We start from the raw sequence: 25302 nt of genomic DNA, 5'->3' as shown, positions 1-25302 counted from the left end.
GGTCTACTTACACTCTCTTTTTTTATATATTTCTGACTCAATTGCAATGTTTCTGGGAATCACTGAGAAGGCGCCCTTTACATTTGTAGTACTGAAGCTCTGCAGAACCTACCAAGATCATTTACTAATGGGTGGTAGCTTTTTTACCTGCTCCAAAAATTATTGCTACTGTGTGAGAAGTGGATCAGAAAATAAAAGTTGCATAAAGTTGTTCAGGAAACCTTTTACTTCTAATAAAAAAATCTACATGAATTATATGGGTATATTTTAATTACCAAAAATGTAAAATAATTGTGATTGTGCTGAGTTAATTTTTGGTTCCTACAAATCATCAGCCTTGTAAATGTCAGTTTTTGAGAAGAAACTGAACAGGTATATAACTGGGATTAGTAGAACAAACAAAATAAATCTTCAGATTGAATTGTGAAGCTTTTAATCTAAGGTTGCAAGATTTGCCCCAATGACCAGTTACTATATAGATCACCAAATAACCAAATTGTCAGGAAAAAAAGTTATAGACAATTAATGCCAGTCTTCTCTGAAATTTGATAATATTGCACTGATATATTATTAACTGCTTGGAATTTTGGACATTGTCCTGTAGTTGAAAGCTGAAATATAACTTTTCCCAAGTTGTGAAATGCAGGAAATTTCAGCTATATCAAACAGAACAAACAGGAGAAAATTGATGTTGTGTTGGGAAACTCTAAAGCATTTCACCATAGCATGGATCTTTTGATTAAGAACAATTTTCAAATTCACATATTGACATATAAAACATAATTTACATTTGAACAATGTTAACTATGATAAAAATGTTTTTTTTTTACTGTTGTTTCAATAATCTATGAGCTGGCTAAAAGATGTTGCCACCAAATCTGACAGGGTTTGTTTAAACAAGAATTGTGCAACCTTCCAGGCTGTTGAAACTAAACAAAAGCTTGCAAAGGGGGAAATACTGAAGATATTTAAAGGAGGTGTTCCTGGGTGAGTCCATTGGACTAAAACAACCTCGAACATGAAGCTGTCTGTGATAAGCCACTTGTTGGCTTATTACTTGTTCCAAGTCTCTGCAGTAACCAGAGAATACTACATTGGGATTAATGAAATTGATTGGAATTACGCTCCAGGAACAAAGAACATCCTAACTGGGAAGCCTTTTTCAGAAGATGAGTAAGTTTCAACTTGTTTAATTGGGCTCATATTAAGTTTTCACATTTTCACTATGAACTATTTTTTTTCTAATCAGCAATGACTGGATGCAAAGAAGGGTAAATGCCTGACATTTATACTAGCCATAGAGAAGACATTTCAGCCTCAAAACAAGCTTGCAGAAAAAGTTTTGCCTGCCACAATCTTACAACATATAACATCGCAGGAATCTCAGCCTTGCCTCTCTGCACCTGTATGTGATTATAATCTAACTTTTACTTTTGTTTGCATTGCATATGATGCAGATTTAGTTCTACCAAACAGAAGTTTTATGATTACAGGTTCATATGTTGGGGTTGGGAGAAAGAAGTGCTTTCTGCTAACTGGATCAAAACTTGAAACTAGATCATCCCAAATGCTTTGTACAGGTGTGGCATAAATACCTAAATATGTTTATCATAATCTATTTAAAGGTATTTTGTTTTACTGTTTAGGGAAAGAATCAGTCACTTTTTCAGGCATTGCAGTGCATTTAATTTGGGTGAACTTTCATGAGATATCACTTGAAAATATCCAAGAATCCTATCATTTTATCATCAATTAAATTCATTTTAGAAGTTCTGAAAGTGCTTTTTCTGCTCTAGATCTCGTGGTGGTGGCACTACTGATCCTTGATTCTCAATCTTGAAAATGTTATGAAGTACTCCCCAGTCAATGTGGGAACTCTGGGTGTTGAAGTCTCCACATCTTAAAAGTTCCCAAGGTTGAGAAACACTTCTAAAATTGTTGAAGCACAGAGGTTCTAGTGGTAGCAATGAAAAGCTGTAGTGAAACTATTCAATCTTGCATTTTTCAATGTTCTTAAACAGAGAGACGCAGGTAAACAGGAGACATATGGATGGGGAACAGCTATAATAGCTGGAAATGCTATAAAATGCCTGGAATGAAGCAGAGCAATTGTAGAATATTGAATTCTAGTGAGAAGTTGATACAGAGTACAACTAAAAGCTCTACTGCTTGATATCCTATTTAAAGATCATACAGAATGCTGGAGTAGACTAGGCTGGCATAGATTAGGCTAGATTTTTTTTTTTTTTTAAAGTTGAGCATTCAGGCAAATACTTGCAGAGTTACAGAAGCAGATTGGCCCCCAAGTGTTCTTGTGTGGACATAATACTGGTTTTGTTTTCTCTGATGCTTTCTTCTTAGTACATTTCCTTTCCTCTTTACAAAAGAAGCTGAGAGATAGCCTGCAAGCAGGGCCTTTGAGGACCTGGAGACAGAACGTATATATTCACATCCTGTCCTTCCTACATTAATATGTTTCATTTCCTCCACTGTCTTTCCTCTACTGAAGTCAGTAACCCAGTAATGTTTTTGCAGAGAAAGTTGAAGTGCTGAAATAAATCTTGCCATTATATTTTAACTGAATAGTGGTGTTGTTTTAAATGAAGAAAAATAATGCATCTGGCTTTTTCAAAAAATTAATTATATTTTAGATGGGATCCCTTCATATGTGAAACCTGGAGTGATTACCTTTATTAATACACACTTTAAAAAAATCAGGGATATATTTCTTTTGTATCAGCATAAATGGAAGATAGGATAGATGTCCTTTACAGCAGAGAAAGGTATCTCACCAACTTGTAGACTCCACCTTTCTGATACCTGAACACTTTCTTTTAGTTGTGAGAATTGGAAAAGAGCAAGGATTATTTTTAGGACTAGCAAAAGATCTTTGATAGGTTAGAGCAGGGATCAGCAATCTGCGACTCTGGAGCTGCATGTGGCTCTTTCATCCCGCTTCTGCGGCTCCCTATTACCAGTCAGCACTACAATTTTGAGAGGAGTTTCCAGTTTGTGGGGAGGAGCAGGACACACCAGGAGGAGACTCTATGGCAAGGAGCGGGTTTTCCGGTCAGCTCCACCATTGATAGGGCTTTCGGTTAGGACAGGTAGGGGGAAAAGGACGCCACTTTAGGAAGAGACTATGGTGGGGAAAGCGGACTTCTGGTCAGCTCCAGAACTGAACAGGGGGCTTCTGGTTAGGATCTTTGTGGCTCTTTGAGTGTTTAAGGTTGCCGACCCCTGGGTTAGAGTGAAGTTATTGAATTTATATTGGATATAATGAAATAGAGGGAAAACCATTATATCTATGTTTTGTTAATGCATTTTTAAAATATGGTTCATCTCAGGTTGAATACATCAATAATAATAATAGGTAACAATAACTCTTTTAAGCATTTTTAAATCAGACAAGCTGATCATGGCATTCAGCCTTTGTGTAACATGGGGATTGTATTCATCAGCCTTATGTTTTCTGTAAAAAAAAAAGGTAAGAAGGAAATGGAAATTCAGAGTTCATATTATTATCATCCAGTGGTTGTCCAGATTTTTATAACTCAGATCTGCTGTTCTAGCAACAGCAAAAGAGAACATGTATGAAGAATGCTTGAAAAATATAAAATAAGAAAAAGGCAACAGTGACTGGAAATATTCAGTCTCTGACAAAAATTAGAGCTTCCTTGTTGTTGAAAATCCATTGAAGATGGTTACATGAAGAAAGCCTCGTCTTACAATGTTCTGCCTTTCATGTTTAATCTCTATTTAAATGCTTCAGGCCTCAGGAATCTTAATAATCAGATTTATGTAGACTTATTTTTAAATGAAAGCCATTATCTTTGCAAAAAAGAAGAAGGAAAAGGACACAGTGCCCATGTCAACAGGAAATTATCTGCACAGTTCTAGAAAGTCCATACATGCATCTCTAATTTAATTAGTGTCTCATAAAGCTTCCTGAAAAACAAGATTGTTAAATATTTTTACAAGGCAATATTGGTTTGCCTTTGAAACTGTACAGTCCCCTGCTGTACAGTTGAGGCTCATTGGTTAACTGAGAAAATCAAATCTGTCAGAAATTCACAAGAATGCTGTGAATCAAATGGTGAAATGAAATAAAATGTAAATGCTGTGATGTGTGGAATTGTTGAAAAGTTAGTGACTGATAGAGTTAAGAAGTTAGCCTGGGGAGGCCTTAATAGGAAACAAAATGGTAAAGGTAAATTTAGTGATCAAGGTGACAGAATAGTACAATGTTCATTGTTCTGTCAATCTGGGTACTCCCATCTCTGCCTTGCTTTTCGAGTGGTAAGATATCTTCTAAAATGATGGTGCAATGCAGTTAAAAAAACACACCAATGTCTAAATCAAATAATGGAACTTATAGAGCATAAGAAGAGGCAAGACAAAATAATCAGATTGAATTTTGAATGAAAAAAAAGGAATTCCCAAATGCATGGTTAGTTAGGCATGAACAAAAACTACTACACAAACTTTTATTCAGTGCTCACCTATAAATTTTTATTCTTCAAACTATAATGCAGAAGCTAGTTAAAATTGGCTGCTAAGCTTTTCTTGTTAAATAGCCAGAATCCAATCCAAGTTGAATTTCTGTTCTCAGAAAGAACTTAAACAATTAATGCTGGCCATTTATTTCCACTTTGCACAAATATGCATAATGCGATCAAAAGGCAAGTGAAAATTACTATTGTATTGCAATACAGTACTTCTGTTACTATTTCCCAGAACTAAGCTCTTCTATGCTACTTGCAATAGGAGAATATCTTATTTCTTCTTCCTTTTCCTCATTTACCATTCTGTACAGCAGAGATGTAGACAACTCCCTTCACCAAGGAAACATAACTATAAAAGGACGAATGAACCAGCATTGGAAAGCAATTAATTGCTCATATTTCAGATATGACAAAACCTGAGTATGGGCATCAACCCAAAGTAACAAAATCCTTTTTATCCCAAGTACTCTAGACAACCTACATACAACAACATCATTTTTGTCAACTCACCTCAGAAATGGTATACATTTGGTGCACATGTTGTACAGTGGGATTTATCAAGACTTTAAAATATAACAAACACTTATTTTGTCAAACTGTTCATTAAATGTTGACTCCACTGTAGTAACTTAATCTAAGAGTTGGTTCCCCGGACCATTGTTTAAACAACTACAAGCAGACTTCCTTGCCAGTTAACAGAGGGACTCTTGTAGGATTATAAGAAGACTATGAAGCAGAGAATCAGAAATTTTTTACCTTAAAGTATATCCATTCTAATATGAAAATAGCTGGTTTGCTCTCCTATCTTTATTAATAAATTTTACCAAAGAGAATTGTGTGAGAACTGTGCTTGAAAAAAACAAAAAAATAATTTTAGCTCATGTAATCGCTGGATATGGCTATCATACCTGTACTGAAAAAAATCTGAATGACCACTACATGACTGCCACGAGACAAGAAACCTCTATTTCTTGCTGTCTATTTAGTTCTGTGATATAGCTGCCTATCTCGGACAAGTATCTCTGTGTAGGTTACAAATATTAAAACATAGAGTGTGCCACATAATACTCAGGGCTCCCAAGATTTTTTTTTTATTTACCCCATAAAAACATATCAATAACAATAGATCTCATCTATTCACTTGACAGCGAAATCTCCAACACTTTGAAAAAGGCTAACAGAGTGATTCAGATTTTTGCAGACTAGATATGATATCCCAGAGTAAATGTTATGCATTTACTGTTGTAAATGTTATAAAGATAATCTTGTTCTGATACACAGAGAGAACTAGATTTCCTTCTTTAAATACTTTGGATGGAAACACTGAAAGACATGCAAATGCTGGTGTGAAGTAGAAAGCACAGGGTCTGTTGTGAGATATGAATCTGTCTAAAGAAGCAAATGTAGTTGTACAATCAAGGTCTGGTCCAGGGGTGGGTCCAGCAGGCACTACTGCTGGTTTGCTGTGCGTGCATGTGCAGTGCTATTAAATTTGTTCTGCGCATGCACAGAACTGAAAAACAAGATGGCAGCGCCTATGGCACCAGCCGGAGAACCAGTTAAGGGACATGGCAGCCTGGGTCGCTGCTAGTTCCAATGACCCAGGCTGCCAAACCACTACTGGTTTGGCCGAAATGATCCGAACCGGTAGGAATCCACCACTGGTCTGGTCACCTTGTTCAGGAAATGTGAAGAGTATGTGAGTTGCACCTGATTTTTCCAACCTTTTCTGCCATGGATCTTAAGCAAATCACTGCAGTTGTTAAGGAAATCATGCAGACATTAAGCAAATACAGCTTCCCCCATTGACTTTGCTTGTTGGAAGACAACTGGAAAAATTGCAAATGGCCATTCACATGACTCTTGGACCCTGCAACTATTGTAAACATATGCTGATTGCCAAGTGCCTGGATTTTTATCAAGTCACTGTGAGGATGGTGCAAAGATGGTAAGTGTGAGGACCGGTGTAAATCTCTTTTTTCAATAGTGTTGTAACTTTGAACCATCATTAAACCAATGGTTGTAAGTTGAGAACTACCTGGTATTGTAAATAATACATTATTTTGAAAGTCTTGCATTGATATAATTATCTGTTTCCTTTTCAGGGAAGCTAGTGTCTTTCTGCAGCAAGGCCCAGATCGTATAGGAAGCACATATAAAAAGGCTGTGTATGTGCAGTACACAGATAACTCGTATAGTCATGTTGTGGAAAAACCACCATCGCTGGGCTTCCTGGGCCCGACTATCAAAGCAGAAGTTGGGGACTCTTTTGTCATTCACTTAAAAAATTTCGCTAAAAGACCCTACACTCTACATCCCCATGGTGTCAGATACACAAAAGAAAATGAAGGTAAGATGTTATGCACTCTTTTCACAAGGCTTCAGTTGAGTGAATTCAGAATTCCTTTTGGGAAAAAATATATGGAAATTGTGTTGTATCTTGTGCGGAATGCATTTATTTATAGCCACACTATTCTGGAGAGCTCCACATATCAATTCAACATTTACATCAGTTGGATTTTTATGACATCTTTGGATGTTCAACTGAAAGCATAAAGTGGAGCAGAAGTGGTATTCAGCAGGTTCTGACCAGTTCTGGAAAACCGCTAGTGGAAATTTTGAGTAGTTCGGAGAACTACCCGTCCCCATCTATTCTCTGCCTCCTGCGTCCCAGCTGATTGGGAGGAAATGGGGATTTTGCAGTAACCTTCCCCAGGAATGGAGAGGAAATGGAGATTTTACAGTATCCTTCCCCTGCCACGCCCACCAAGCCATGCTCACAGAACCGGTAGTAACTTTTTTGAATCCCACCACTGAAATGGAGTACATAAGACCGAGATTGTCAGCTCCAGTTCAGTCCTGGGGTTTGATCTCAGGTTCTCTGCTTGTAACTGTATAAGTGTAGAGCTTTCAGTGTAATTCGAAACAGTGTTTTCTTTGGTGTATTTTAATATTGTTAATGTTCTGATGTGCATATAAAACTCATGAGAGAAATGTGTCATCCCATTCTAATGTTTATTTATAATAAGTCAGGGATGGGCCTATTCCCATGATCCCATGCAAATCTTGTATATTGAAAGTATACTTTAAATAATGTTTAGTTGATTATAGATCATTTTTGCTTTTTTTATTTCTATCGATGGTCACCTTTGAAGGAGAGGGAAAATCATACCAAATTTTTTACTTGATTTCAGTAAGTCTTTTTATATTTGATGTACATGCAAATATGTAAGAATTCTTTCTGAGAAGTCACAGATATTATTTAAAATCACAATTACTGCAGGACAAATTAAGAAACAGCACAAAAATGTAATCAGAAGGAATAACTATATAACATGAACAATTTCTTATATTTCCTAGGAGCTTTCTATCCTGATAATACCAACCATTCACAAAAGAAAGATGATGCTGTGCCTCCAGGAGAACAGTATGTTTATAAGTGGGATGTTACTGAAGATCATGGTCCAGCAGAAGGAGACAATAACTGTGTGACAAGGATCTATCACTCTCATATAGATGCCCCAAGAGATGTCGCCTCTGGACTTATTGGCGCTTTAATCACTTGCAAAAAAGGTAAGAATATGACAATAAAGTCATTGAATCATAGAGTTGGGATGTCTATGGAGATTCTCAGTCATCTAGTTCATAGTTATCTCAAAGGTGCTTTTTTTCAAAAGGCAACCGGACTGTTTTTTTTTTGGGAGGGGGGAGAAGAAGTTTTGCTTCTCATCCAAGAAACTTCATTAGTTATGATGGTGGGGGATGGAAGGAAAGGTTGCCTTTTGAAAAAAGTCCCTTTGAGACATAGATTTGGGAGTTTGGGATGATACAGCCATCCTCTTGTTTGTTGCAAAAATCCAAATCCAATATCCCAGAGAAGGGGCTGGCTAGCCTCTGCTGGAACACAGCTAATGAAGAGAAGCTCACATTATCTCTGGCTAACTGGTGATAGAGACCTATTGGATATTTTAATTGTAGCAAAGGAGAGGCGTTCTCTGTTCAATTGTGCTGCTCAAAATTTCTTTGAAACTTCAAATGAAATTATAAACAATAACTTTCCCCCCTTTTTAATTGTTCATAATGATTACAGATATAAGAATTCAGGAATTATTTGCAGTGCATTAACTTTCCATATAGTACTCACTCATTACCAAGAAATAGAATTCAAAAAGTTGGAGTTGATAATCATTGGTCTTTCCACATATCCCTACCTCATCAAGTGCGATGATGGTCATCATGTTAATGCAGCTTTCTGTTATCTTGTGGCCTCTAGATATGTTAGGAGTATAACTGTCAGTAATGATGTGGTTGGGGGATTCTAGGAGTTATTTTCCAAATGTGCAGATGGCATCAAGTTAAAGAAAGCAATTGAAATAATCATTTTCTTTGGGAAATGGTCTTAAAAATGTTATTTTCCCTTAAGGCACCCTACAGAATGGAAAAGATAAAGATGTTGACCGTGAGTTTGTCTTGCTTTTCTCTGTGATGGATGAAAACTTCAGCTGGTACTTAGATGAGAATATTAAGAAATACTGCTCTGAACCTGACAAAGTTGACAAAGAGAATGAAGACTTCCAAGAAAGCAACAAAATGCACTGTAAGAGCATATTTTGGAATAAGTTTTGTTCTTTTAAGAACTTTTTTTGCATGAATATTCACAATGCCTGATGGATATTAGAGAAACTTAGTCAAGTTTCTGCAGTTTTTCTACAAAACCACCCAATTCATAAATATGGAACTTTATTTTTGTGATAGTGAATAATGTTACATAGTTCCACAAATTTTTGCACAATGTCTTCACTAAAACATATAAACAGCTCTTTGTGCAGATATTTCTTTATGGCAATACTTAAAGCTAAGCAGATGTAGCTCTGCTTGGTTGATAAATAGAAGACAGTCGAAATGCCACTTATGTAAGTAATAAAATATAAATGCAAGATGTACATATCATTACCACCATTGATAAATCAATTTAATCAACATTTCTGTCCAGTGGAAGAAAATTTTGTTTAATTTTACCAACCTTTAAGTTATATTAACGGTTTGTTAGAGCCAGTGTCAGTGATATTTCTCTTCCTCTCTCTCTTTTAAAGCAATCAATGGATATATGTATGGGTATCTTCCCAATGTCACAATGTGTGCAGAAGAGAAAGTGAAATGGTATCTTTTTGGCATTGGCAATGAAGCTGATATCCACTCCGTTTATTTTCATGGACAAATATTGACAGAAAGGAAGCATCGTGTCAACACAATCAGTCTTTTCCCAGCTACCTTTGTGGATGCTCTTATGGTGCCCAAGAATGATGGTGAATGGTTGCTCAGCTGCCAAGTCAATGATCATATAGAAGGTATGAAATAAATGCTTGTCTCCTGTTTTCCTGATAAAGACTTCCACACAGCTCTGAGCTAATTTGAAAGTAGCTTCAGAATTCTGTGATCTCACTGATTCATGAACTGAGCACATTTATCTGGAATATTCCTGTAGTGTTTCTCTACCCCACCCCACCTCCTGGTCTTTCAAATTGGAAAGGTGGAATTTTAGTATATCTATCCTGCAAAACAACAAACAAACCCTGCAAAGTATTATGTGAGGTTAATGACTTACTATGGATACTAAGAGTTGGGTTACATGTCTTGAAAAAGTAAGATAATATTTTTTTCTGATCTGAATAATCCAGGGACTTAGACAGATAGAGAAATATATATAAAAATGGCTGTGTGTGTGTGTGGGGGGGGGGGTGTTCCAGCATAACTCTGGAACGCCTCGAGCAATTTCAACCAAACTTGGTACACAGATGACTTACTCTCTGAAAAAAAAATATTGTGGGAGTATGACACCCCTAACATCCCTCGGGGTGTGTGTTTTGTTAAGATACAGCCTTTTGTGCCTTAAAATGGCTTCTACTGTACTGCTATAAAATGGCTTCTACAGTACAGTGCAATGGAGTTGCCATGTAATGGCTTCATAGTACAACGGGGCTCCCTCTTGTAAGGGCGAAAATCCAACATTAGAAATTACGTTTGGTCTGGACATTTTCCCCCTATAAATAAATACCCGGGCAACACCGGATTATCAATTAGTAATAGATAATAGACAAACAGACAGGCACAGAGATAATATATGTACTGTTTTCTTCAGTATAAATGAATAATTCAAAATCCCAGAAGTCATTTCATAACCACAGTAATGCCACAATAATGAAATATATGTCATGTTACCACTGTAAATTTCTCCCATTCGTACTTGCATCATGTATCACATGTAACTATGTAAGAGCTAAAGTTGTGTTGCACCATTCCATTCTTAATCCTTCTATGGATGCCTTCAATCAAAGAACCTTCGGTTAGTGAATTATTTCCTATCTGAGATGTTCCTGAAACTCTGCCTAACGCTTTCATTGTCCAGAAGTTACACAGTGAGAATTATTCCTGTCTTATATCTATTTGTTTTCTGTGTTCCTTGTTGGCATGTATTTTTGATGGGCAGGAGGAAGTTTAAGTTTCTTAGTCTATGGACTTCTTGATCCTAGAGAGCTTACATGTTCAATGATCTTTGTCTTCCTTTTCTTCAGGTGGCATGCAGGCCATTTTTAAGGTGAAAAACTGTGAGCATCCTTCTCCATCTGTCATGAACCAACACCACACTACCCTCATTACCACAAGATTCTATTATATTGCAGCAGAAGAAGAGGAATGGAACTATGGCCCATCTGGCACAAATGAGTTCACAAGAGAACCCTTAGATCTAGATGAGTAAGTGATGATTTTTTGCAGGCAGCTAAACTATTTCATATAAAATGTTTTGCTGGCATTTACTAACGTCCAAATGTAGGAGCAGATATGAAGAGGTCCAAGCTAGTGCACATTTTTTTTCAGTCCTGTTATCAGCTTCTGATATGCTGTATAGCAAAGGGAACTTTGTGTCTGAACTGACATTAGGTTGCAATAGGAGATTTTGGGGGAATTTTTTGTGACTTTTAAGCTTGTGCTCTATATAAAATTGAAGGAAATTGATGAAGAAACTTTTAATTATTTAGTTGACTTTTAGCATAATGAATTTGATGTGTTAAAATTCATGAATGAAAGGATGCATAAAACAAGACCCAGAGATTCAAATGAATTAATGCAAGAATAATAACAACAGCATCTCATATAGAGTAGACCAGGGGTGTTAAACTTGTGGCCCGTGGCCCAAATGTAGGCCATACCCACCCCAGCTCTGTGAAGGGGAAAAACATCACGAAATGTCACGTGACGACAATGTGACATCATGAGTTTGGCACCCGTAGACTAGATACCTCAGAAAACCTTAAGTAAATATTGGTTACTATCAGTTTCCTGTTGGAGATCTAATTTAAGAGTTGAAACATTAATTCACATAGTTTCGTCTTGTCCTATAAAATTGCATTTTAGGCTGATATGAATAGGACTATTAACATTTCTCTGGCTGCATTTTAAAGATGCTCTGTTCTTCTTGGCTGTATCTCTAGTATTTGAAATGCAGTAACATTTCAGGAATGTGGATGTTTGATAAACAGGGCTTAGCTAAAGATTTATTATCTACAACATGGAAAGAGAAAGCTATACCAGATTTGCTGGTGGTGGTGATACATGCTACCATTATCTAGATTAATTTTTGGTTTTGGTTTTGAGAAAGGGAAAAAGGAAAAGAATAAGATGGCAAAGTTGAGTTCATAATTTATATTAACTCATTTATATAATTTACAGGCCTGAGGGGTTTTTTTTTTGTATTTTATGTTGCTATGCATATCAGTTTTATGGTTATATTAACTGTTTTAATGCTGTTGTGTTATTGTATCTGTACTTTTTATTAGCTTGAATATTAGCATTCCTTTAAAAAATTCTGAGAACAAATACTAATAAAGGATAGTGGGGAAGTCCAAATTATCAATTTCCTAACATATGAAATACCTTTCTTCCTGCTGCAACATGAATGCAAACGTTGAGGTGCTTTGTTTTGTTACAGGGATTCCAAGACATTTTTTGAAAAAGGCAAAAATAGAATTGGTGGAACTTATAAAAAAGCCCGTTTTTTTCAGTATACCTGTGACAGATTTACTAGACGCTCTTTCAGATCTCATACTGAAAAGCATCTTGGACTCTTGGGTAAGTCTATGTTATAATTTTGCAATTTGCAATTTACACAAACTATGTAACAATACTATGAATTGTGACCATATGTATATGTCTGAAATCTACTGAAAATGATCAAGGATGCAAGAGGGTCTGCACAAATACTATAGATCATGGCCAAACTGAGACTTCTAAGTCCACAGTAACATGTAAGACTCAGCAAAATCTGTATAGGTTATGTTGCAACTAATATTAAATGCATGATTGCCAGTATGCTGAATTTTTGAAGCACAAGTGGAAAATGGAACATGGGCAACATTTTCATCTGAAGTTAACATTAAAAATAAAAGGAAGCAGCTAGCTAGGTAGTTAGCTCAATGGGTAGCTGGATAGCTATATAGTCTCTTTGGAGTTCAGCTAATTTTCTAGTGAAGCTCCAAATATGACCAAATCCTAAAGGGGTTTGCATTCTCTTTTTTCCAAAATGTCTTTTTTTTAACTTCAGTTTTTGGCTATTATCTGTGGATTTGCCAGGGTTCTTCTACTGAACTATTATCCTGATCCAACCCTATTTACATTTTAAAGATCAGCGAGGACCAGTCGCAAACAAGAAATAAGGCTGATAATCTCTCTTTTAACTAGGTCCGGTCATTAGAGCAGAAGTTGGTGACCATATTCAAGTGGTCTTCTTCAACAATGCAAGCCACCCCTTCAGCATTCAACCACATGGCCTGAGTTATACCAAGAGCAATGAGGGCTCTTTCTACCACACTCTGTCTGGAGGTAAGTGCATGTATATTAATATACTATATCTATGTAAGTGTAATATTAATTAAAGAAATCAACCAAATGTCCTGTCATATTTCAATTGGTGGAGGATTGATGATTTCTTACTATTTCCATTTTGAACATATTGCAGGTACTCCAAGTCCAGGCTCACATGTGAAACCTGGAGAGAAATTCACCTATAAATGGGAAGTTCCAGAAAGTGTGGGCCCTACGGCAGATGATCCAGATTGTCTAACTCTGCTGTATTATTCAGCTTCAGATCCAATCAAGGATACGAATTCTGGCCTAGTGGGCCCACTCTTGGTCTGCAGAAAAGGCATAATGCCTGCTTCATGGAAACCGGTAATGCAAAGAATGAAAATTACCAACCTATTCCAACTATCCTCCTCCCCTTCCTGAAGTATGATAAGAAAAGGGCAGTGATGAAAAAGGTGCATTTTAGAGCACATGTTTTTGTATTTATTAATAGTATAAAATGTGCATGTCTTCTTATTAAACTAATGTTCATAACTGAACAGCTTACAACCATTCAAAAAGTATATATATTGGTGCACGTATTCATCACTGTGACTTCCATCTTCTGGGCTGCTTCATCTGGCTAACATAGGACAATTTTTGCACAACTTCAGAGTAGAACAAGCAGGCAGAAATCTCGGTTCCACCACAAATGAGCGAACGACAAAAGCGCGCCTGACTAAACCGCGGTGACAAAACCGCGCCGACAAAACCGCGCGACGAATGAGCGACGAATGAGCCCGGAAGCGCGCCGACAACAGCGCGGCAACAGAAGCGCGCTAACCCTAAACCTAACCCTAAACATAACCCTAAACATAACCCTAACCCTAACCCTAAGTCTAACCCTAACCCTAACCCTAAACCTAACCCTAAACCTAACCCTAAATCTTACCTTAAATTAAATCGCGCTTCTGTTGGCGCGCTGTTGTCGGCGCGCTGTTGTCGACGGGGTTTTGACATCGCGGTTTTAGCCCCGCGATTTTGTCGGTGCGCTTATGACGTTCATGCTTTTGTCGGGTCACGGAAATCTCACAAAAAACATCCAGCTAGTGCCCCAAAAGAGTATTTGTTTATATTCCTTTTTAGACTGCAAAAACAAGATACTCATGAAACACTCAATGGGATGTTTCCTTTTCTGCAGAATGGGGAAAAGGTTGCATAGGTTTTGCAGTATTTACATCTCAGGATGGCTTTCTCAGGATGACAGCAAATTATCCCATGTTGATGTTATTTATTGCACTAATTGAATCTTTTGCTGTTTCATGCACATAATTGAATTCCATTGGTAATGTTGACCTTAACATCTTGTTGAGTTTGCCTAATGAATACATTTGTAGAAGTTAATCATCAGTTAAATGTTTGAATAGTCCAAGTAATTGGTTTGCAGTCACTGGAATGCCATTAAAATCATCCAGTGGATACAGGCTAGAAAGAGGGCCTAATGATAGTGCTATTCCAATGAAATCATTCTTTGTTGGCATTCTAAAGCATTTAAAACTTTTTAGATTAGAAATTACCGCATATACTTTAAAAGTAGCTTACACATGCATCAAACATTTTAATTGATATGTTGTTAACAAAGGCAGCATTGTTTTAAATACTTAACCAATTCTCTGGTTTCTAGAAGAAAATGGCATAATTTCAGAACAATAATAAATTAATCAAGACCTCAAAATGTGTCTTAAATTGAATATCTGCAAAAGGGATGAAGATGTACAATCACTTTTCTAACATGCAAGCAAAGCTCTCTTTTCATTAGGAATGGAATATCTAAATAAATAAAAACCAGAATAAGATAATTATTCATTTTCATACTGTGTCTCTTCCTGGAAAACCCATTCAAATCTTGAAAACCCTGATTGACCTTAACACTATAACAATATCCTAATCTTTTTTTAAAGAAATAATTTGGCTTTCTCCTAAGCTTTTAAATATTATTTTTGAAATATACAATTGAAGATTTTTCTGACTTTTAAAATAATCATCCAAGAAGCCTCTAAATATGTATAATTATATATAAAATGTCTTATTAGTTGATAATAAATATAATTTTCTTATAAGAGATAACCCCATTTATTGGTTTTCCTCTCTTTCTATATTCTGTTCCCCATAGGATAATGTAGACAAGGAATTTTTCCTTCTTGCAACAGTATTTGATGAAAATCAGAGTTGGTATTTAGATGACAATATTAATAAATTTATAGAACACCCTGACGAGGTTGATAAAGAGGATGAAGATTTTCAAGAGTCCAATAAGATGCATTGTAAGAGTTTGTGTTTTGTCATATTGTTGAATATAGTAAATTAGTTATCTTTTTAAAAATCTATTCCCCATTGAGATGAAAGGAGAGAGCAATGCTCATACAACAGACTTCCACTAGTTTTGCAAATGTCAGGAATAGAAGGTCTAATGAATGGAGATGTATATAACATATAGAATGATTACTTAATTAAAGCATCTCATTGCCTAGGTATATCATGTCATGGTTTGCGTCGAAAAGATATTTCAAAATAACATAACAAAAATTTAGTGCTTTGAATTAGAAGCCATAATTAAAATTTGGTCACTAGAACCTCTCCTATTCAAAACCTCAGTCTCAACACAATGACATTTCTCTATGATAATGAATATACGTATGGTAGGATGACGGGTGATTATTCAAGAAACAGAAAGAAAAACAAGATTTGAGCAATGAGAATGAAATTTAATAGCTGGAATTTTGAACAGAATTAGTAGCCTTTTATTGTATGTCCCTATTTGATATAACTTTTTATTTAAAAAGAAAGAAATATTTAACTCTTCTAGGGACAAGATTTACAATCATTGCTAATATCACAGCATTATTATATTACTCTTTAATTGATGTTTTGGATGTTATCAAGGAAACTCTGAGATTTTATATGTGGTTCATTAGGTGTTATTATATCTTTATTTCTCAGACAAAGGCCTGGATATTATCTCATTCAATTTCACAATACTTTACACAGGAGAAAGGTTTTGTGGATTGAACACAAATATGTAAAATGACCGTATCTAGACTGTAAAAAAAAACAGATGACTATTGAATAGTAGTAAGAATTAAGGTTTACTATATATCTCTTTTGGTTGACTAAAGATTGTATAGATTTTTGGAGCCTAGTTTATAAACCTAATAAAGCAGAGAATTAGACCTTGACTGAAGCCACCTTCAATTTCATTTTTTATTGGGGATCCTGATGATAAAGGATCATGTGGATCAGTGGTTCTCAACCTGTGGGTTGGGACCCCTTTGGGGGTCGAATGATCCTTTCACAGGGGTCGCCTAAGACTGTCGGAAAACACATATTTTTGATGATCTTAGGAACCAAGACACCAATTTTATGGTTGGGGGTTCACCACAATATGAGGAACTGTATTAAAGGGTTGCGGCATTGGGAAGGTTGAGAACCACTGATGTAGATGATGCTGTTTTGTTAATTGGATAAATAGTGTATTTTTTTTATTAATTTTCATGCTTTTTCTTTTGCAGCTATAAATGGATATATGTATGGAAATCAGAAAGGCCTTGAGATGTGTCTTGGAGAGATAGTTTCCTGGCATTTGATCAGCTTGGGAACTGAGGTTGACATTCATGGAATATATTTTTCAGGAAATACTTTTGTAACTAAAGGGACTAGGAAGGATACAGCTAATCTTTTCCCGCATACTTCTGCCACAGCTGTTATGAAGCCTGACTCAAAAGGTGAACAACAAAATCACATTTATAAAAATCCTCCCCATATATTATTGTAGTGGGTCCAAATGTACTTTTTTCTAGGGTTTTCCCAAATGTGGAATGCCCTATTTCCAAATCATAAATTTGATTCTCTGATCCTGTCTTGCACTCTTAATTCATAATCCAAAATTGTATTTCCTATTGAACAGCTTATTTTCATGAGCTTTTTTTGGAAAAACGTAAGTATGTTGCATTTCCACAAATCCTATAAGGCCTTAACGGAGTCCACAACATAGGTGAAAGAAAGAATATTATATTTGAAGAATATGCAGTGTCTTTCTTGAAATTTGAATTATGACGGGGCGAGTCGCCATCACATTTATTTATTTATTTTTACACATATAACCTCTTTTTTAAAGATAATTTTTTTAACCTTTTAAATTTTGTTCAAATAGCAGAAGATATCTAGGAAATAATTTGATGCACACTATGGCCCACCAAGCTGATTTGGAATTGGTTTCTTGAGAAATTTTAACTGTGTTGTGAGAAAACATTCTGAATCTGCCAAACTTGAAAAGATACAGTTGATTTATTGTCAGTCAAAGGGCCCTAGAAGCACAGAATGACATTTCATAGCCTCACTTACATTTTGACACTATAACAGTCTGCCACCTTCTGGAGATATAAGGGACACAACTCTCAAAATTCTCAACTATCATAGATACTAGATGGTGAAGACTGATCTACTGCTTTGAAAATGGTGCTATAATGTAGGTGAGATATTGCATCCTTTGGATGTGCCTGAAGACTTTTTGTTTATTTGCTTGCTTCAACTAGTTGCTTCATATTTCTTTCTCCAGGTCTTTTTGAAGTGGCCTGCCTCACAACAGATCACTACACAGGTGGTATGAGACAAATGTATGAAGTAAAGAGCTGTGGTTCAACAGCAAAAGATGAGCAATACACTGGTCAGAAGACCTTCTACATTGCAGCCATAGAAGTTGAATGGGACTATTCCCCTAACAGGACATGGGAACAAGAGAGGCATCAGTTCCATGATGAAAGGTAGGACAGCACTAATGAAAATAAAAATAAAACCTTAGAAAACTTTTCTTCTATGATGTATCCAAATTTGTCAGGGAATGAGAAGTTGGGTGTATTGCAGTGGTACAATGGCAGCATGTGTAACATTCTTCATTCTTAAAATTTTGTTGGGCACTGAACTGTCTGTGTGTGTGTGTGTGTGTGTGTGTATGTGAAATTTGACTTCATTTTTTTTTCTTTTAGTCCAGGAAATCCATTCTTAAACAAGGAAGATAAATTCATTGGGTCAAAATACAAGAAAGCGGTTTATCGTGAATATACAGACCAAACATTCAAAATCCCTAAAGAAAGGAATGAAGAGCAAGAACATTTGGCAATCCTAGGTATTGGCTTGAAGAATTTCAGTAAAGATCTGGATCTTTACATTACAGTGTATCATATTTTAAAATGCAATCTTCAAAACAACCATTTGTGGGAATATCTTACATGACTGTAGCTTAGGCAGTGATTTCAGGATTGAACCAATGAGTCAAGCCAGAAGTTTTCAATGTCTATGTATTGGTTTCGGTATCCTGCCACCTGGGTTGATTCTAATGGACTCTCATCATCTTTCAAAGTCGGTAATGACAGCTGTATCTGTACCTACTTGCTTATCTATGTTACTATAATTATGAATAAATATCCCCTTGTGAGCTTTGTGAAGATTCCAAACACGTGGCATAATCAAACAATATTAGTGTGCATAAAAATCTTGATTACATTTTATACCAACCAAAGTTGCTATTGAAGTGAACAAGGCAGTCTTTTCATTTGAAGCTGAATGTAGTTAATCTAAGTCCTGGAAAAATGTTTGGTTCAGTTTAGATATAATGCTGGAGCATAAATCAAGCCCAATGTTATGAAGAAATTGGGTGCTGTATCTACTTTTGAATAAGTATAGTTCTTTCTTATTCCCAGGAACTTCATATTTGCCTTCATATGTTTGAAGGCTTCTTGTCTCTTCAGATTTCTTTTGTGATTGTTTATGGCAGATATTTTATGTCCAAAATAATGCCCATAAAATAATGCTCTCAAAATTCCAAATGTACAAACTACAGTAATCCAAAGCAAGCTAAGGTCCAAATGTCATTTCCAATAGCTGGTTTCAATATTTTATATAGTAGTTTTAAGTAGTGATAATTCATGATTATATACATATCAATGCATAGTAATTTCTAACTGTGGTTAAATTTAACCAGGAAGGTCACTACAGGAATGGAATTATGTGAGCTTCAAACTAATTCACTTGTTTTACACTTTGAGGAACCATATTAAATCTTAGTTTATTGTTATGATGTCCCTTTTCCAGTTAGCTTTAAGGTTACTATTTAAAGCTTTCTTGATCCAGAAAAAGGTCATTTTACCTTCATTTAAATCCTTTAAACTCTGATCTCTTAAATAATTGTATAGCTTTATATGTTCCTTTTCTTTACTTTTTATATGCTTATTTTAACCTCTTCAAGGGCCTCTGCTTTTTGCACATGTTGGAGATATAATTAGAATTGTTTTCAAGAACATGGCCTCTAGGAGTTATTCTATCCATGCACAAGGAGTAAAAACTGAGTATCCACTTGTAACAGAAACAAATCCAGGTACAGTAATTCATTGTCAGTTCTGATTTGGTAATAAAAAGAAAAAAATAGACCTAGACTTCTTGTGATTTTATGGACACTATAAAACTGTTTGCATTGTCTTCTTCCAGAATGTCTTCATTAAGTCCTATGTAGTCTATGTTATTTAATGATCTATAGTCAAAGAACTAACCAAGTTCAACCCTTGGTTAGTTATAATTGAACGTGCAGTTTATTCAGTTGAAAGACTGAATATAATTCTGTCAATTCCATTTTTGGCATCAATTGTAACAATTTATAAAAGTTTGGATTTGGAGTTTATTGAGTTTTCATGGAAAGGTAATTATAGGATTTTTTAAACATTCTATTTATGTACCTAAATGCAAAAATGTTAATGCTATTCTGTGCAGTTTTTCCCTGATGTCTACTCAATAGCATGGATCTAATTCGTTATTGTTATTTGAAAAGGAAAAATAGTATTCATATTATTTTTGATGTATAGCATATATATTGCACATCCATTCATTCAGGAGAAATCGCCACATGCATTCAATGGGACTTTACCCAAGCTAGGACTGCAGAAAAATAGTACACCTTTAAAATATCATTGTGATAAAATTACTAAATCATAGGTTTTGGCTTTATTTTAAGAAAATTAGTTTGGAATAAGTGCTTTAAAATTTGAGATCGCAGCCAGAAAGACGAAGGGAAACAGTAGACAGTCCATCCTGTTTTGTGTGAGTGGAAACTCCAAAAAATTATAAACAGTAAAACAGAAAGTACCTGCTCCTTTTATTTACCTTATATTGCAAAACGTCTTTTCTCCACGAGTGTAAAATTGCAAAATTTATATAAAAAGCACTTCCATTTTGTTTGTTTTTAAAACATTGATTAGAAAGGAAAATAAAACAAGCTATAAAAATACATCCATGTCTACAATGTATGTTTCATTCAGGTGTAACCAAGGAGTATATTTGGAAAATCCCAGCAAGATCTGGTCCTGAGGAAAGAGATTCTACTTGTATTCCCTGGGCATATTATTCCACTGTGGATAGAGTTAAGGTAAACTCATAGTGACTATGGTCAAAGTTGTTCTCTTTTCTGGTAGACCGTATTTCTACTGTAGCTCAATATATTAGGTACATTAACAAGATGTTATAATTTTGTAATAACTGGAAGGTTTAACAAAGGCAGCTGGACTGCCCTTGCACATCTCATTGATTCTGAAGTGGAGACTTTTTCTAACAGGAGAGATGGAGACTCTGTGCTGATTATTCTATTTCAATAGCTAAAAATTCAAATGATCTGCAAGCTGATCACAATGAAAAAAAAAAGGATATTTTAAATATTGAGGTCAATTAGTGACACCAGGTATAGTAACCAATCTTAGAAACAAATCCAGAGTGTTTACTTCAGAAATTAGGGCTGGATTCAAATTATCATATCTATCATAGCTCAGAATTACCAGGTGTCTAGGGAAATTCCAGTTCAGCTGTTTGTGAGAGAATAAATGTTATTTTGGGATCTACATTTGGAACTGTTTTAATATACATTACTTTATTTTTTGGGGAGGGGCAACTTAAAAGTACCAGAAATGTTAGCAGAAAACACATTTCTATTTAAAATGACAATATAAAAGGTTGGATCCACATTAAATCATGCATAGGTTCCATAAAATCAACGAAAAGCAATATATACATGTGGCTATTTAAACATACTGTCCCAGTGATGGTATTAGGTGATTATTTTTATCTCTTATTTCAGGACCTCAATAGTGGATTAATAGGAACACTTGTTGTCTGTCGCAAGGAAGTTTTTCCTCTAATTCCACACCCCAATCTTCTGCAGTTTGCTCTTCTTTTTCTGGTGTTTGATGAAAATGAATCATGGTACTTGGATGAGAATATCAAGTTGTATTCCAACAATCCGGGAGATGTAAACAAGGAAAATGAGGAATTCATTGAAAGCAATAAAATGCATGGTAGGCTTGGATATAGAATTCCAGTGATTTGGAATAACAATTACCTCACATCAGTTAAAGTGGCATTACATAATGCATAAATGGGGGGAAATGCATTTTTGTGTTCTGTGTCACAGCCACCCACCCACCACTAGCAATGGAAAACTGCAGTATTTGTAAGATTGTATAACATAAAGGTATCTGTGAACTTGTTTAGCTGAGGAAAGCAATAGACCTCCACAACAGTTTCGATTTCTCATGTGGCCCACTGGTAAAATTGTCCTGACATAAACACTATGTAAACACTTTGGTGTCAACTCTACTAAGCTCAGTCTATTGATATCAGAGACAAAACTCTGCAATTGAATGAAGATAATTACTGATCCTTGAATGCACATCATGATGATTGTCTAAGGATAATTAGAAGGATTCTTAGATTGCTCTGATCTTTGAGCTAATTTGAGTTAGCGGACCACCTCTATCTTCAGCAATGAGTTCTGTTAAGTTTTTGATAAGGCTTGGTGTTTATTTATTAAACTGATATGTAGCTCAAGAACTGGAAATAAACTGCACTTTTATAACCATTTTTTTTCCTTTAGCCATTAACGGAAAAGTGTTTGGAAACTTGCATGGTCTTACAATGCATGTTGGAGACAAAGTAAACTGGTACTTGCTAGGAATGGGGAATGAAGTTGATATGCACACAGCACATTTCCATGGTCATAGCTTTGATTACAAGGTAAAACTAAGAATTTTTAAAGAAAAATAAAAAGAAGGTACAAACATAGCTAAGAGATAAAGCAATATATAGGACAACTGAACATGTACAACTTTCTTAAGCCAGATAACTCTCTCAGTTAACCTAAATCTGCCCATTTTGGCTGGCCATTATTTTAGACTTTCCAGCCTGGGAACTGAAGCCCAAATTTTATCGTTCAATTTTACATTTCTTTCTCTTTCCTCCCTTTGTGATTTTAGCAGTAGAGAAAAATATATTCTATTTCATTTGCCTGGTAACAATGCATGTTGTCCAGTAAATGCCCTAACATCCATAGGTTTACATCCTTGTAAATTTGGAAATTGTATACTCTGTATACTGATTCAATTGAAAGCAACTTTTTGACAAATGCATGAAAAAAATAGCACTACTATCTAGTATTTTTCCAACAATCCACTGCCATATCTTCAGTATTATTTTTCACTTGAGGAAAGAACAGGTTTCATTAGGACCACTTTCTACCATGTTTCCCTCAAAATAAGACAGGTCTCATTTTCTTTTGACTCCCGAAATAAGTGCTTGGCTTTATTTTCGGGGAGATCCTATTATTTTTGAGGTGCAGGAGGCAGCGAGCATGGTCACCTCATGGCTGCTGCTATGTTGCAATATTTTCAGGGAAGGCTTATTTTTTTGGGAGGACTTATTTTAGCGCATGCGCTCAAAAGCCCAATTGGGCTTATTATCTGGGGAGGTCTTATTTTCAGGGAAACAGGGCTTATTTTCAGGGTAGTAACATTAATTGGCTAAGTAATTGAAGGTCTGTAATCATAGATGTTTAAGTATTTGAGTTTTCATAAGTTAGAAAGTGCTTATATGTTAAAATATTTAAAATGTTATGATGCCCTTTATTCATGCTGTTGCATTCTTCCTATGAATTAATTAGTATTAGAAGAACTAGACAAATGTAGGATTGGTTATTTTTTCTCTCTCCCAAAGTACAACAGAACTTTCCGAGGAGATGTCTATGATCTGTTCCCTGGGACATTTCAAACTGTTGAGATGTGGCCAAAATATCCTGGGACATGGCTTCTGCACTGTCATGTGACTGACCATATCCATGCTGGCATGGAAACTACTTACACTGTGCTCCCAAATTAAAGGTAAATATTAATTTGCTTGAAGGAGAAAAAACTATGAAATGCAAATTTTTCCACATGATGCTATTCAGCTTTGAAAGTCATCTCCTAGAACAGTGATGGCTAACCTTTTTTGGCTCCCGTGCCAAAAGCGGGGGGAGTGCAGGGGGGGTCATGTGCATAATGCAATGTGCGTGACCCAGCGCACATACGGGGCCGTCCTGCATGCATGCCGGTGCGACCAGCACTTCCCGTTTTGGCAAGGTTTTTTTGCCCTACCATAGCTCCAGAGGCTTTCTAGGAGCTTGGGGAAGGCAAAAACAGTCCCCCCTGGTGGCCCTACGGAGACTTCCGGAGCTTCCCTGAAGCCTCTGGAAGATGAAAAATGGCCCTATGGGGAACCTGGAAGTTCGGGAATGGTGACTTCTGGTTTGTCCATAGGACCAATTTTCAACCTCCGAAGCCTTCAGGAGGCTTCCCTGAAGGCTCTGGAGGGCGAAAAACGGCCCTACAGACAAACCATTCCCAAACTTCCAGTTTGCCCATAGGGCTGTTTCAAGGAAGCCTCTGGAGGGTGAAAAACAGCCTCAAAAGAAAGCCGAAGTCAGCTGACCAGCGTGCACATGGAGCTGACAGGGCAATGCCTCACGTGCCCTAACTAATGGCTCTGTGTGCCACCTGTGGAATGTGTGCCATAGGTTTGCCATCACGGTCCTAGAATCTATATGCAGTATTGCCAATGCAGTGCCAGAGAGATATTTTAAGAATGACATCAAGGTAGCTGGGAAAAATTGACACATAAAATGTCCATTGAAAGGAAGTATAATTTTATTTATCAAACTTTTTTTTGGATTCTCTGAATTTTATCTCCCATGCCAAACTATAGAAATCAAATAGAGGTTTTAATTTGGGAGTTTGATATTTCAAAGTATCATTATGAATGTTATTATAATATTATCATTATAATATTATGATATTTCAATTTTTCAACTGAGTATACTACAAATTCATCTATGTCTTCTCTTTGGACCTATTCACAAAGTCATGTTTCAAGTACACTGAAACCTGATGAACTGATATTCAAGAGGAGTTTTGGATTACAGAGTTTATAGTTGAAAGCCATGCCTACTGGGTTTTATGCGAGTTGCAAATAAAATATTTGGAGTATATCACCTTGCCTAGTTTTAGCATAGACAAATACTTTTAAAGCACTACTTTCTTAAAATTCTAGTTCTTGTTATATGAATGAAAAGAGAAAAATGAAGCATATATCTGTTGCCTATATTAAGAATATCAAAGTATATATTAGCTAAAACTAAATGTTCTTTTGAAAGGCACTGACTTTCACTTTCTATCATTTACAGCAGTGACACCAGACAAATGAAATTATGGACTTCAGCTGAATTCTTAAACTGGAAAAATGGTTCTACTGTGATGAGCATCATTACTCCAAATATTGACAGATTTTTAAAAATCCCTACTGATAATTAAAATAAATCTAGGAATGTTTTTGTATGGAAATCTATCTCAGTGGTGATCAATAGATTATTATTTTCTATTTCTAATTCTACAACTTTTCTGTTAGCATCAATGTCTTCTTTTAAAATAATTAAACTAGTCTTGAAGGTTCTTCAAAAGTTAATATGAATATAAGAAAATAAGGTCTGGCTCATATTACAACTGCAGAACTGGGAAAATTAAAGGCAGAAGTACCAACATTTGTCATTGATAATGTT

At 35.8% G+C, this 25302-nt stretch overlaps 1 protein-coding gene across 1 annotated transcript; it reads left to right on the top strand.

Moving 5' to 3' along the window:
• Nucleotides 1-975: 975 nt before the first annotated feature.
• On the top strand, nt 976-25131 carry CP (ceruloplasmin). The gene is made up of 19 exons (XM_032225463.1): nt 976-1173; nt 6611-6855; nt 7866-8078; nt 8929-9102; nt 9599-9853; nt 11078-11258; nt 12493-12632; nt 13242-13382; nt 13519-13730; nt 15517-15667; nt 16913-17125; nt 17959-18163; nt 18386-18525; nt 19645-19773; nt 20708-20814; nt 21517-21733; nt 22312-22451; nt 23427-23590; nt 24931-25131. The coding sequence occupies exons 1-18, from the start codon at nt 1019-1021 to the stop codon at nt 23586-23588; spliced, it is 3180 nt and encodes a 1059-aa protein (XP_032081354.1). The 5' UTR covers nt 976-1018; the 3' UTR covers nt 23589-23590; nt 24931-25131.
• The last annotated feature ends 171 nt before the right edge of the window (nt 25132-25302 follow it).

This window comes from Thamnophis elegans, chromosome 10, assembly GCF_009769535.1.
Source record: "Thamnophis elegans isolate rThaEle1 chromosome 10, rThaEle1.pri, whole genome shotgun sequence".
Taxonomy (NCBI): Eukaryota; Metazoa; Chordata; class Lepidosauria; order Squamata; family Colubridae; genus Thamnophis; species Thamnophis elegans.
The sequence above is the reverse complement of the archived record's forward strand: the minus strand, read 5'-3'. Positions and strand labels throughout refer to the sequence as shown.

Excerpts from the sequence above, each read along its gene's own strand:
- CP (XM_032225463.1), top strand. The coding sequence starts at position 1,019 with ATGAAGCTGTCTGTGATAAGCCACTTGTTGGCTTATTACTTGTTCCAA. Across the intron at positions 21,734-22,311 it reads TGAAAGCAATAAAATGCATG|CCATTAACGGAAAAGTGTTT; the intron begins GTAGGCTTGGAT and ends TTTTTCCTTTAG. Across the intron at positions 22,452-23,426 it reads GTCATAGCTTTGATTACAAG|TACAACAGAACTTTCCGAGG; the intron begins GTAAAACTAAGA and ends TCTCTCCCAAAG.